Consider the following 13,739-nt stretch of genomic DNA (forward strand, 5'->3'; position numbering starts at 1 on the left):
ATAGTAATTTGTTCAAATGTATGAATGCTTCCTTATAAAACAAAACCATGAAAACAAAATGAAAGAAAAGAGACGGAGGAGAGGGCTGAGGGAAGGAGATTAGGAAGATACTCCCACGAAGAGAACTCCAGGCCCAGATGGCTTCACTGATACATTTTTTCATGTTAATAAGAAAAAAATCTAATCTTATACAAAATCTTTCAGAAAATAGTCAAATTTTGTTCTCTAACCCTGTAGAAACAAATAATCCCTAAGTCTCAGTGGCGCAAAACAACAGAGGTTTCTTTCTCATGATACATGTCAGATGTGAATTTGCTACAGTTCTCTTCCAAGCTGTGGGTATACTATGGTGTTCATCCCTGTGTCTTTTTTGTTCAAGGTCCACGTTGAAGGAACAACCGTATTTGGGACCGACTGTTCTCATCAACTAATGTCAGAAGATAAAGAGCAAGAGCTGGCACAAAGACTTAATGGCTCCTATCAGACATGGTGTATGGCCTATCAATTTACATGCCATTTACCAAAGCAAGTCACATGTTCAATCTCTACTTCATGGGTCAAGAAATATACTTCTTTCATAGGAGGCACCACTATAAACCACATAGTAGTAAGCAAGGATGTATAATCTTTTTAGAGAAAAGGGGAGTGAATATGTGAAGAGTAATACATAGCACACTTTCCAACCAGTTTTATTAAACCAGCATGACTTGATCCAAAATTTGACAAGGACATTTTAGGAAAGGAAAAATTATAGTTCAGCCTTACTCATGACATAGATGTGGAAGTCCTAAACAAAATACTAGCATACTGATTTTGGCAATATGCAAAAGTATGAGAAAGCTTTTAATAAACTATTTTTTGTCTGTGTAGTTTCTCTGTTCCAGACATATCATATGAATGGAATCAAATAATATGTGGCCTTTTGTGACTGGCTCCTTTCACTTAGCAAAATATTCACAAGGGTCATCCATGATGTACCATGCATTGTACTTTATTCTTTTGGTGACCATAAAATATTCCACTGCATGGAAATGCCACATTTAGTTTATCCATTCACCAGTTGATGGACATTTGGGTTGTTTCCACTTTTTGACTATTGTTAATAATGCTATTATTATAAACATTTGTGTACAAATTCCAGTGTGTAGAAATATGTTTTCACTTCTCTTGGGTACATACCTAGGAATAGAATTGCTGGGTCATAAGGTAATTCTATGTTTAGTTATTTGAGAAACTGCCAGACTATTCTTCCAGAGTCTCTGCACCATTTTATATTTCCAGTACCTGAAATGAGGGTAACAGTTTCTCCGTATCCTCACCAACATTTGCTATTATCAGACTTTTGGATTCTATGGATGTGGAGTGGTATGTCCCTGGGGGTTTCATTTGCATATTACTGATGATTAATGATGTTAAGCATATTTTCAAGTGCTTATATGGGACATTTTCTATAGTCCTTGGAGCAGATCCTGTCTTAGCTCAGGCTACCAAAATAAAATCCACAGACGGGGTGGCTTAAACAATAGAAATTTATTTTCTCACAATTCTGGAGGCTGGAAGTCCAAGATCAGGGCACCAGCATGGTCGGGCTGTAGTGAAGTCTCTCTTTCTGGCTTAAGACACCACCTTCTCACTGTGCCCTTACATGGCCTTTCTTCAGGGCATGCACATGAGGGTTGGAAGAAATGGAAAGAGAAAGAGAGAGATAGATCTCTGGTGTCTCTTGTAAAAAGAACACTCGTTTATTAAGTCATGACTCAACCTTTATGATCTTACTAAGCTTATTTCTATAATGGCCCTATCTCCAATACAGTCACAGTGGGTGTTAGGACTTCAACATATGAATTCTGTGGGAGAACACAATTCAGTCTATAGCAGGTCCTTTGCCTATCCCAAACTTTGGGTTGACTTAGGGCACCATGGTGGCCCAGTTGGTTAAACGTCTAATTCTTGATTTCAGCTCAGGTAATGATCTTGAGGTCATAGGATTGAGCACCGAGTTGGGCTCCACACTCATAGAGAAAACTGCTTGAAATTCTCTCTCTCTCTCCCTCTCCCTCTGCACCTCCCCCTGCTCACCACCCCCTAAATAAATAAATAAATAAATAAATAAATAAATAAATAAATAAATAAAATCTTTTAAAAAATTGGGTTGGCTTGTATTAAGGAGTTTTAAGAGTTCTTTATATATCATAGATACTAGCACCTTATCACATATGTGATTTGCAAATATTTTTTGCCATTCTGTGGATTGTGTTCCTCTGCTTTTAAATTTTCTCCATATCCTTGGATATTAATCATATATTTTTACTTTCTGTATTTTTGATGCTTTGTCATCTTGAGATCTTGCTGACCCTGGAGGAACCTCCCCTCCTAAGGCTAGCCAATTCACAGAGAAAGTAAAGAACTCCCCTGTAAGCATGCCTTTTATATGCACTATCTCCCCTGACTACCCTCTTCATGAGACTGTTACACTATAGGTCACCACCATTCCTTTGCTCTCATCACCTCAGGGCCCGGTACAAGACAATTATGGACAGCTTCTCCACCCCAGAACCTACTGAAATTGTTCAAATTAGCCAATCTTAAAACTGCTTACTCTGACTTGTATATTCCTTCCCATAGAAACCAAAATAAAGGTTCTTCCTCATTCCCTCTGCCTCCTGACCAACATTGCTGATTCCCTTGTGGCATGAAGTGATCCCTTTCCTCTTGAAATCTATGAATATAGCAAACTTATGTTTTCACTGGGAGTCTCCTGATCTGTTGACCTCACCCTATCTGAATAGTTTATAAACCCTTGTTTTTTTTTTTTTTTTTAAGATTTTATTTACTTATTCATGAGAGACAAATAGAGGGAGAAGCAGCTCCACGCACGGAGCCCAACGTGGGACTCAATCCCAGGTCTCTAAGATCATGCCCTTGGCCGAAGGCAGCGCTAAACCACTGAGCCACCCAGGCTGCCCTAAACCTCTGTTTTAATACATCCTGGGTTTTTTTTTAGCAATTTATTATGTGCCTTGCTGGAATTTTCTTTGTATTTATCCTGTTTGGGGTTCATTGACCTATCTGGATCTAAGGATTTATAGCTTTTATCACATTTGGGGAAAAAAAATTTCAGCTCCTCTTTTTTCAAATATCTTTTCTGCCCTTTCTTCCCTCTCCTCTGTTTCTGAGAATACATATGTTAGAAGAACTAATATTGTCCCACAGTCATTTTGGTTTTATTTCAGTTTTGTTTCATTTTATTTCAATTTTCATCTATGTTTCAATTTGGATGGTTTCTATAGTTATAGTTAACAGTGATGTTAATAGCAGTGATTAATCTATTATTTATCTCTTTTTATTGACTAATTTTTAATTTTCATTATGGGTCACTGTGTTCTGGGTTGTTTTAAAATCTAGTAATTTTAGTTTGAATGGCAAGCATTATGACCATTATGAGATGATTAGGATTTTTTTGTGTTAATTTTCTTTAAAGCATTTAAGTTTATTGTGACAGGTAATTGAGTTACTTGAAGATCAGCTTGGTCCAAGAGAATTTGTTTCTAAGCTTTTAAGAGCAGATCTAAATTGGCCGTTATCCTAAGGCTAGCTTAACTCTACTACTAAGGTATAATTCTTCTGAGATCTCTACTGAATGCCCCAGCTATCCAACAAGATCCTTCCACAATGGCTGTCAGAAATCTGAGTCTTTTCCTAGCGCTATGTGATCTCTAAGAATTATTCAGCTCAGGCAGATGATCTTTGATTGGTCATGTAAATTTCACTCTACACATGCCTTGTCAGCTTGGATATTCCAAAAAGCAGATGACAAGAAGGGAATTGACATGAAGTAAGTGCCTATAAAGAAAAATGGGAGGGAGCCAGGTGTAGCTAAGAGAGTCATAAGATTGCAATACAGTTGTGATCTTCAGAAAGAGAGGAATGAAAGACTGGGTGGAAGACATCTAGATAGCACCACAGATCTAAGGAAGTTTGAGAAGCTAATGGGGAATCTTCGCAACAAAGTCTCCCATCAAGGTCTTCCTCCTGCATTTCTCAAAAACAGGCCTGCCTCTATCCCTGATGAACTCAGTCATTAGCAAGGATTAACATGTGGGAAGTGTGGCTTTACTGTAAATATCATGCCAACTGTCAGGCTGCAGCAACTGGGGCCACTACTCAACTATGCTCTCCAAAGTCAGAGATCCAAGAGGTACAATTTTGTTGCCACCAGAGGTTCACTCATTGCACCACACAGAAAGACTTCTCAGAATTTTATTTTTTTTCAAAGAGGTAGAGAGAGGTAGAGACATAGGTAGAGAGAGAAGCAGGCTTCCCAAGGGGAGCCTAATGTGGGACTTGATCCCAGGACCCCACCATCATGATCTGAGCCAAAGGCAGATGCTCAACCACTGAGCCACCCAGATGCCCCTCCTCATAATTTAGAGAAAGACTCCTCCATGATTCCTATTATCTTTTATTCCTGAGAGGAAGCTCAGAAATTAGAAAATAATGAGACAAATTACAGCCTTCATAAGTGCAATTGATCTCAGGGCTACAACTGTACTCATTCTCTTCAATGATTCTTTCTGAATTCTCCTCACCTGTACCTATCATTTTGGCAGGACTTGGTGGCTCACCTGGTAGTGTGACCCAAATCTACATTCCCAGGAAGCCTGAAACTTTGGTAATATACCCTTCTCAGTCAGAAATGGCTACATGTGTCCATTCATGGTTACAAAGTGGAAGGAAATACCAGGAGGGTGCTCAAATGGATAGCTGGGTTTAACACATATCTCTGCCCTTTTCATGTAACAGCAGGCCTACCTCCCCCTGCTGATCCAGACCTTACCTCTACCAATATGGTGACTCTTCTTTTTCACCACTAGTCCCTGGGCACAAGGAATCCAAAATTCCAGTGGCAAATATAACCTTTAGTTCAGTAGCACTCTTGCTGTGGCCTCTAGCAAGAATATGCCCCTTTTGAAGACCAGGAACTCCAATTCCACCAAACCCCAAGGCTGCAAGGATGAGAAGTACAAATTCCCAAAGTAGTCATTGGAAGTGATGGGAGCCTTTCCTCCTTCAATGCCTTGGTTCCCAGATCCATGGAAATACAGCATCCTATTACATCTACTGGGATATAACACTCTATAAATATCTGATTTAATATATATTCTGTACCCTAAAGAATGGCACATCATCCTTTTATAAGATTGTCTCTGAGCTGCCACTTCCATGGTTATGGAACCACTAACACGTTTCCTTCAATATGAAACAGTTAGATGCTACGCTGTGTCTATTTACATATGGATCAGGTATTCTGAAGCCCCAGGCTACTGAGAATCTTCAGGCAGGAAAGTATAGCCATATTCAGAATAGGTATCCCTCTCTGTGAAAATGAAATCCTAGACCGTCAAGAATGGAACAATTCTGATATACTGGACTTGCCACCAAGTAGCCAGTTGATCTTCCCAAAGAATAACAATATGTCAGGAGCTTAACCTTAGTCTCTGTTGCTGCAATTTTCAGTGTACAAGCCTTGCACCTTCTTTCACCAGGGCCTTAGTGAATAATGTGTCCACTGGGTCCTCCCATAGAACATCATTCTCTGGTTGGTTTTCTGATCTTACATGATTTATTCTGCCCACTTCAATTAGCCTTTTTATTTCAACTCTAAGGGCAACTCAGATATTTCTACATTCCTGACTGTTTGCCATAGCGTTTTCTATGCCACTCCAGCAGTGATTTTGCTACATCCCCTGACGTTCTTGTGATGGTGTTAAATCTCATGTTCTGAGATGGTGCTCCCAAGTCACTGAGTTCTTCCATGTCTAAAGTTATATTTCTGTCCCCTTGATCAAATACCCCAAAAATCTAATCCCAGGGATATTTCCCTGGCTTCTGCTGGTAGTTAATTCTTACACTTTTGATATCAGGTCAATTATATTGTCTGCATTTGGAGCTCTAAGAGATGCATTTTCATGGCTGCCACACATCCACAGATTAGTATTCAAAGATTGGAAGGGAACCTATTTCTAAGTTCCTTTTCTCTTCTCTAGTATGCTGCCTTGCAAACTGTAGCCACCTCAGCCTCTCCGAGCTTATATTCATCCCTACCTCATCAACTCAACAAAATTGACAGGCTCTCCTTGGATCACCACCTCGTGTTGTGATCCAGAAATTGTGGGAAGCTGGTGTGATCATAGCAACCACCTAATTCATCTTCCTTCTATCAAGGATCATAGTTCTGGGCTGCCTGTTGTCCAACAGCAAAGACTGTTGTTTTGTATTTTTTCTATTAGCTTAGCGATTGCCTAAAATAAAGCAAACCTTTATTTGTTAGACTTTAACATAAATTATTATCTTCACTACTCCTCTAATAATGCTAACTGTAAGGAAGGCTAGGAAAAGTAGTTTTTATTCTAGGCATTCATGGTTCAGTTAAAAATCATAAATTTTATTACAAAAGAAGCAGCAAAGAATAGATGTTGAAAGACTATGATTAATCTGCCTCAGTATTCCAGAGTTATAGCTATTTTTTCTTGGTCCTTGGAAGATATTATTCCAACCATTTTATGATTTCCATTGTGCTGTTGAGAAGTCAGCTGTCATTCTATCTGCCATTCATTTACAGGGCTTGGTCTTTTTCTTTGACTGTTTTCAATATTTTCACTTCTTTGGTGTTGTGTACTTTAAGGATGATGTGTCTGAGAGTAGGTTTCATTTTCATCTTTCTTAGGATTCACTGGGATTCCTGAATCTGAGAATTCTTATCAATTCTGGAAAATTATCAGCTACCATTTATTTTATTATTGCCCTCTTTCTTTCTATGTCTTCCTTTCAGAGTTCTAATTAGTCATATGTTGGCTTTGACACAATTCATCCAAGTCTCTTAACTTCCACTTTATCTTTTCCACTTCTTATTTCTCTAGCCTGTAATCTGAGTAATTTCTTTATATCCATTTCTCAGTTCACTAATTCTCTTTTCAGTTCTAATTTACTAATTAGCTTAGATTTGGACTAATCCACTAGGATTCTAATTTTAATTATTATATTTTTATTTCTAGATGTTCTACTTTGTTCTTCTTCTAAACCTGCCTGATTATTTTTGATAGTCTCTTGCTTTTCAAGCCTACAGTCAATATCTTTATTTCTTCATATATATTTAATAAACCTTTGCCTGTTACATATATGACAAGTTTAAGTTAAGAAGTCTTTGAAGATTTGATTCTGTTTACTGTTTCTGGAAACTTCCATTCATGTTGGGGTTTTTTTTTTTGTTTTTTATTTATTTTTTATTTTTAAAAATATTTTATTTATTTATTCATGATAGAGAGAGAGAGAGAGGGGCAGAGACACAGGCAGAGGGAGAAGGAGGCTCCATGCTGGGAGCCCCACACGAGACCCTATCCCAGGACTCCAGGATCGCGCCCCGGGCCAAAGGCAGGTGCTAAACTGCTGAGCCACCCAGGAATCCCCTGTGTTTTTTATTTTTAATAGTGAGCTCATGTTCACATCTGTGAAAATTCTTTAAGATCCTAGTTTAATATGCATTCCTCCAGAGAGGATTTGTTTTTGCTTCTGCCAGCCACCTGGTTTCATCACTAATCCATGAGAACTTGAAGCTACATTCTAATCTTCGGTTTCTGGGATAACACATGCAGTACAAATTCTGACACCAGACCTGTATGAAGGATGGTTATGAATTCTCAATGGAAAGTTTGTTGGTTGTTTTGTTTGTTTTACCATCCATAACCAAGGGCAAGACAAACTTCTTTACAATCTCTCTTTAAGGAATAGATTTTGTCTTACTCACCCTTTACTAAGCATATCACTTTTTAAGGACTCAGCTTTATGTGCAGTTTCCAAACAACTTCCCACCTTGTATAGGCCCAGACTTTATCTCATTTCATCTGAGTGATCTGCTAAAACCATTCTCTAAACCACCAGTACTTTTTGGCCTTTGATAAGAGGTTATTATAATTGGAATTTTTAGGATATCCAGCACACATCTTGTCAGATAAGCTAGTAAGCATACTGGTGGAGATGGAAAAGTAGATTTGCTTTTCATCTAAGAAGTCTGAAACTTCAGGAAAGCTTCTTTTACCTTCCTAAAGGCAAACAGAATTGGGAGTGCTCTGAAGTTTTAACGAGGAACTTCAGCTTGACACTACTAACTCCTGTCTGAATATTTCTTCTAAGAACCATTCCTCAGATTCTTACTGATCATTTTTAAGATCATTCATTGATTCTTTAGTAAGTCTCCAAACTACCAAGGTTGTTCTGAGTTCAAGTTATTTGTTTCATATGTATTAAGGTATTTAACTATATAAAAGCACTTGGGTGGAGTGATAAAGTTACAAAGATATAATTAAGAGGTAACTAGCATCACAAAGCAGGATGTGAAACATGTATTTGTTTAGATATAGTACAAGCAATAAAAAATGGGAATCTAGAGGAAAAATAGAGTCCCAATCATACAAAGAGGCTCATAATGTTAAGCATGAAAACTTAATACAAGTAGGAGGATCAAATGAGAATGAATGAATCAGATAGACCTGACACCCTAATGGCTATCAGATACATGGAAAATGAATTTAAAAAATCAAGTTGATGCCAAGTTTCGAGCCAAGTAAACCATGCTACCACTTTAGAAACAAGTAAATCCAGGAGGGAAAGGAAAGCTAGTTTGGGGAAAATTAATCTAATTCAGATATGGTAAATTTGAAGAAACAGCAAAATAATAAAGTAGAAATATTAGCAAAATGTGGAAACTAGGGCTTCAGATAAATGTCAGTTCAGGGAAAGTATATTCTCAAATACCAACTGTGGTGATAGTCAAGATAGAAGAACACACATTTCTCAAGAAACAGGGACAAGAAGAAAGCTTAAGAAATGAACTTCAGAGAATGCCAACAGGGAAGAGGATAGGAAGATAAATTATCAGTAGAGCAGAAAAGTGTCTGGAGGTGAGAAGAAAACAAAAGATGTGACCAAAAAAAGATGAGCGCATTTCAAGAAGGAAAAGATGATTCATGGTATCAAATGTGACAGAAAATCAGGGAAAATAAGGACTTAAAGAAAGCCACTGAATTTGACAATTAGGAAATAATTGGTGCCAACAAAAGCAAGGTTTTATTACTGTGGTAAAAACAGAAGCCAGACTCAATATGTAATGAATCAAATTTTAATTTTATTCTTCAAGGTGTTAAGGTGCTTCCCTATCCCTCCAACTATATTCTGTGTTCCTTCTTCCAAATGAATGGAAATGAATGCCACACAGCAGCAACCTACTGAGCTATGAGTGTAGCTCCTTCCACTTATAACAACTCCACTTGGTCAAAGACTGGAACCAGTACTTCCAATTATCACATGGATATCTACCCAAAAGATTTCAAAATTTGACCTTGTTGATTGCCAATTCAGCTGCCACTGCCTTTGCCATCACCTATTTCTCTGCATGACTTTTGGTAACCATCGACAACCAAGTAATGGCAATCCCTATAGCAGGAGTATTTTTGCCAAAAAGCCATTTAGACCTCTCCCTTGAATAGGCTTCTTCCAAGGCCATGAGAATAGCCCTAGCAATTTTGGGGGTGCTTGGGTGGCTCAAGTCAGTTAAGCATCTACCTTCAGCTCAGGTCATGATCCTGGGGTCCTGGGATCAAACTCTGCACTGGGTTCCCTGCTCAGTGGGGAGTCTTAATTCTCCCGCTGCCACTTCCCCTGCTGGTACTCTCCATTTCTCTCTCAAATAAATAAATAAAATTTTTTAAAAATAGCCCTAGCAATTTTTAAGTTGCAATTTTGTGTTTTTTCTCCAAAAAGGGCTCTGAAATATGAAAGCTTCAGGCTCCATAATACGTGGATCTCCGTATGTTAACCAGTAATTCATCCTTTCAACACTCTAATGTAGTCATATTTGTAACATCATCTTACCTGGTCTACTAACATACAGAGTCTGAGAAAATCCAATGTAGCCTCAAAAGATGAAAGTTGGGAACTGCTGGTCTACACTAGTTTTTCCCAGGATGGAAGAGAACTACAATACAAGTATCTCCCATTTAGCATACCACAACTCTAGAAAGTGATAATTAATCTGCAGAGATTTATTTTTTCCTAACTACAAAAGGACCTATGTTATACAGTTCTTTTTTAAAGCTCTAAATGCCATGTTTGTTCTTGTATTTAATGGAACATTTATACACAAAGAGTAGATAGTTGATATATTTGTCACTGTGGCCAACTTATCTAAACAAGTGGAGAACAAGGCACAGATAGCATGCAATAAAAGTAGAGAATTTCCACAGGTAGCATGCAATAAGAGTAGAGAGCATCTCTAGACCAAATATTCTATCAAAGGGAATGAAGTCAGGATAAATTCAGACAGTTTGGACAATAGAACTAAAATTAAAGATCATAATTCTGCATCTCTAAAGGAGATTCCAAGGTCCCTGTGAACAACTAACACTGAAAAAAACTTTCTTTTTTTTTTAGAGAAAGAGAGAGTGCATACATAAGGGGATGGGGGAGGGCGGAGAGGTAGAGGAAGAGGGAGAGGGAGAATCTTAAGCAGGTTCCACGTCTATCATGGAGCCTGGCAAGGGGCTCTATCCCAGGACCCCGAGATCATGACCTGAGTGAAAGGCAAATACTTAACCGATCGAGCTACCTAGGTGCCCCATATGCTTTAAAGATTTTGATAATACTGTTCAATGTAATAATTAGTAGCCATAAACAAATTAGTCAGAGAAGCCCAAGAGATGTTGCCTGAAATGTATAATAAATAATTTATCTTGGTTTGAAATGTCCTCAGACTTTGGAGTCTTTCATGTGAAACAAACTAATTACTAGCATGCATTTTTATAGTATCTCTCTTCTAGGGAGCAAAAAAATTGATTAGAGTAAAAAATATTGCTGTGTTACCCCATCTTCACATACTAGAGTTCAATCCAACAGAGGACTGAACGGCTTGTCCTCTGTTTAACCAGGGCAGAGACTGGTTCTAGAGCCTGAAAATGCTGGACCTTGGGCTCCCTCTGGAGGAGGTTAGGACTATCTGATTTCAAAGAGAAGTTGAAAATTGTTTTTGCTCTTGGAGTACAGGGGTACATAGACTATGTAATAACCACTGGACACCTACAATCTACATAAGGCTACCCACTAAATGAAAGCTACTTATGAAAAGAAATAATCTTAACCCAAAGTCAGTGTGAAAGTCAATCAAAGGCAAAATTCATTTTACTGCTTTGAGTATATATTTCACAGGATCATTTATTCTTTCAATGCCATATGTATCCATACATTTAGGCAAAGAAATCAGGAACTCTTGGAGCAGAGATTTAGTGTATTGTTCATTGTATTCCTCACATCTAGGAAGGTACCTGGAATATTTTTAGTGGAGGAAGACCATTAATAAACAAAATAAGTAAAGTTATGTAGCTTCTCAGGTAGAGAAATGCTATACCAAAAAGCTAAAAAGGGAATAGGAATGGTAAAAGTTGTGATTTTAAGTAAAGTGGTAGAAGAGGCTTCATATATGAGTAAAAACCAGTAAGGAAGTTTTCCTGAACAATGGGCAAGAAATGTTATGCATAGGAATAGAAGAGTAAAGTACTCAAATTCAGGAAATTCTTTGAGGGTACAGCTGAAAGAATATAAGGTATGAGAGAAAAGGAAGTCAAGAATTACTCCAAGATATTTCTCCTGAGCAAATGGAAGAATGTAGTTGCCCTTAACTAAAATGGGAGAAATACTGAAAAGCAGGAGTAAGGAAGAGATCAGGACCTTAATTCTGGACATGCTGAATTTAAGATATCTATTATATATTTCATTGAAGCTGTTGAATAGGCAACTGGAAATAAGAGTCTGGAGTTTAGGGAAGCCCGGGTGGCTCAGTGGTTTAGCGCTGCCTTCAGCCTAGGGCCTGATCCTGGAGTCCTGGGATCAAGTCCCATGTTGTGCTCCCTGCATGGAGCCTGCTTCTCCCCCTGCCTGTGTCTCTGCCTCTCTCTGTGTGTGTCTCTCATGAATAAATAAATAAAATCTTTTTAAAATTAAAAGAAAAAAGAATCTGGAGTTTAGGAGTCAAGTCCAGGCTGGAGAGAAAGAACTGAGAGTCGTCAGTATGTAGATGATATTTAAGGCCAGGAATCTGGATGAGCTTACTAAGGGAGTATAGACAAAAAAGAAAAGGTCTAAGAACTGAGTCCAAATGCTTTCTGATTATTTAAACTACAAACCATTATATCTCCTGCTTTCCCTTTGTTTATAGGGCTCACTAAGAGAAACTAATCAGATAAAATAAATTCATGATGATTATTATCTATTATTCCTTCAGATAGCTATAAATCAACTGGTGATTTTTCTTGGGTCTTCAGATTTCAAAATTAAAGTAAATAAATCTGTTATCTCTCTCTCTCTTTTAAATGACATTTCATTTTTAAGAGAGAGAGAGAGCGCACATAGGGGAGGGATAGAGGGAGAAGGAGAATCTTCAAGCAGACTCCCACTAAATGTGAAGCCCAACATGAGACTCTATCTCATGACCTGTAAGATCATGACCTAAACCAAGAGTCAGATGCTTAACCAACTGAGCTACCCAGACACCTCTGCCAATGACATTTTAAACAAGGTTGCTAACATTTGTCTGCCTTCTGAGAGATCTCCCAAATAATCACTTATAACTAATCTATAGCAACTATTTCTCAGCAATCCTAGGATGAATGACAGTATATTAGACAAGACTGAATACACCACAGCTTTAAGTAGTTTTGTCCTCTTCTCTTTTAGTTTGGCTTTCAACCCACTCATCATTAAATACATACTTCTGGTTATCTGACTTCAGGTTTTTTTCAGAAAAGAAGAAAAATCATTATAATTCTCTACCATCAGTTATCTTTTCCTAATACTGTAGAGGGGGAAGGTAGGCAGTTGGGAGGCTAGCAGGATAGTAGGATATTTTATTTTGTTTCTATATTTTTGTTTTTAAAGACTTTATTTATTTATTCATAGACAGAGAGAGAGAGAGAGGTTGAGACAGGCAGAGGGAGAAGCAGGCTCCATGCAGGAAGCCCAATGTGGGACTCTATCCAAAGGCAGATGCTCAACCACTGAGCCACCCAGGTATCCCTATATTTTTGCTTTTTATTAAAATGGAAAGAATGCCTTCTTGTCTTGTATCATCTTGTGCTTATGGTTTGTACATCACTTAAAATTTCTTGATCATTTCCCTATGCAATTCTGCTAGTAGTTTCATTAACATGGGCCAATTTCCATTTAAGGCCTTTTTATACTTTGAGCAGCTGTACAATTCTGTATTAAGCTAACTTCCTCCTCTTCTTGGCATTCCTGTGTATTTGTTTTAGTTTTTCCTGTTCACAGAACTATAAGTTAAAAAATCTGACTTTCCTCACTTGAATTTCATGAAAATGTCAACTCTGCATCAGCAGTCTACCACATTTGGGGCCTTGGTAGGCACTGAAACTACTTTGTAAACTATGATCACTCAGGCCCTAGAAATCCAACTGCTCTGGGAGAGTTGATAAAAGGGTTGTAGGAATGGAACAGAAATAATTTAAACATAGAAATCAGGACTATTTCTTCTTTCAAAGATTGTCTAAGCTCCATCCTAATGTCATCATGTTCTAGCCACCAAGGAACATTTTCAGTTTTGATGTAAGCAACTCATTGCTTCAACAATTTGCTTTAAAAATGCTTTGTAACAAATATTTATAAGACAGAGTCATATA

At 37.8% G+C, this 13,739-nt stretch overlaps 1 protein-coding gene across 24 annotated transcripts in view; it reads right to left on the bottom strand.

Moving 5' to 3' along the window:
* The window catches only part of CDKL3 (cyclin dependent kinase like 3), a 107,925-nt gene that overhangs the window by 32,375 nt on the left and 61,811 nt on the right, over window positions 1–13,739 (bottom strand). For 13 of the 24 annotated variants that reach the window (XM_077911683.1, XM_077911686.1, XM_077911680.1 and 10 more), the window contains one exon: window positions 4,934–5,006. The exons of 6 other annotated variants lie outside the window; for them this stretch is intronic. In XM_077911683.1, coding sequence (XP_077767809.1) covers window positions 4,949–5,006 — 58 coding nt within the window. In that variant the 3' untranslated portion in view covers window positions 4,934–4,948. Of the gene's footprint in view, window positions 1–1,542; window positions 1,655–4,837; window positions 5,007–13,739 lie in introns of those variants that run through there. 5 more of the 24 variants (XR_013387671.1, XR_013387672.1, XR_013387670.1 and 2 more) reach the window with 2 other exon arrangements.

This window comes from Canis aureus, chromosome 10 (assembly GCF_053574225.1).
Source record: "Canis aureus isolate CA01 chromosome 10, VMU_Caureus_v.1.0, whole genome shotgun sequence".
Taxonomy (NCBI): domain Eukaryota; kingdom Metazoa; phylum Chordata; class Mammalia; order Carnivora; family Canidae; genus Canis; species Canis aureus.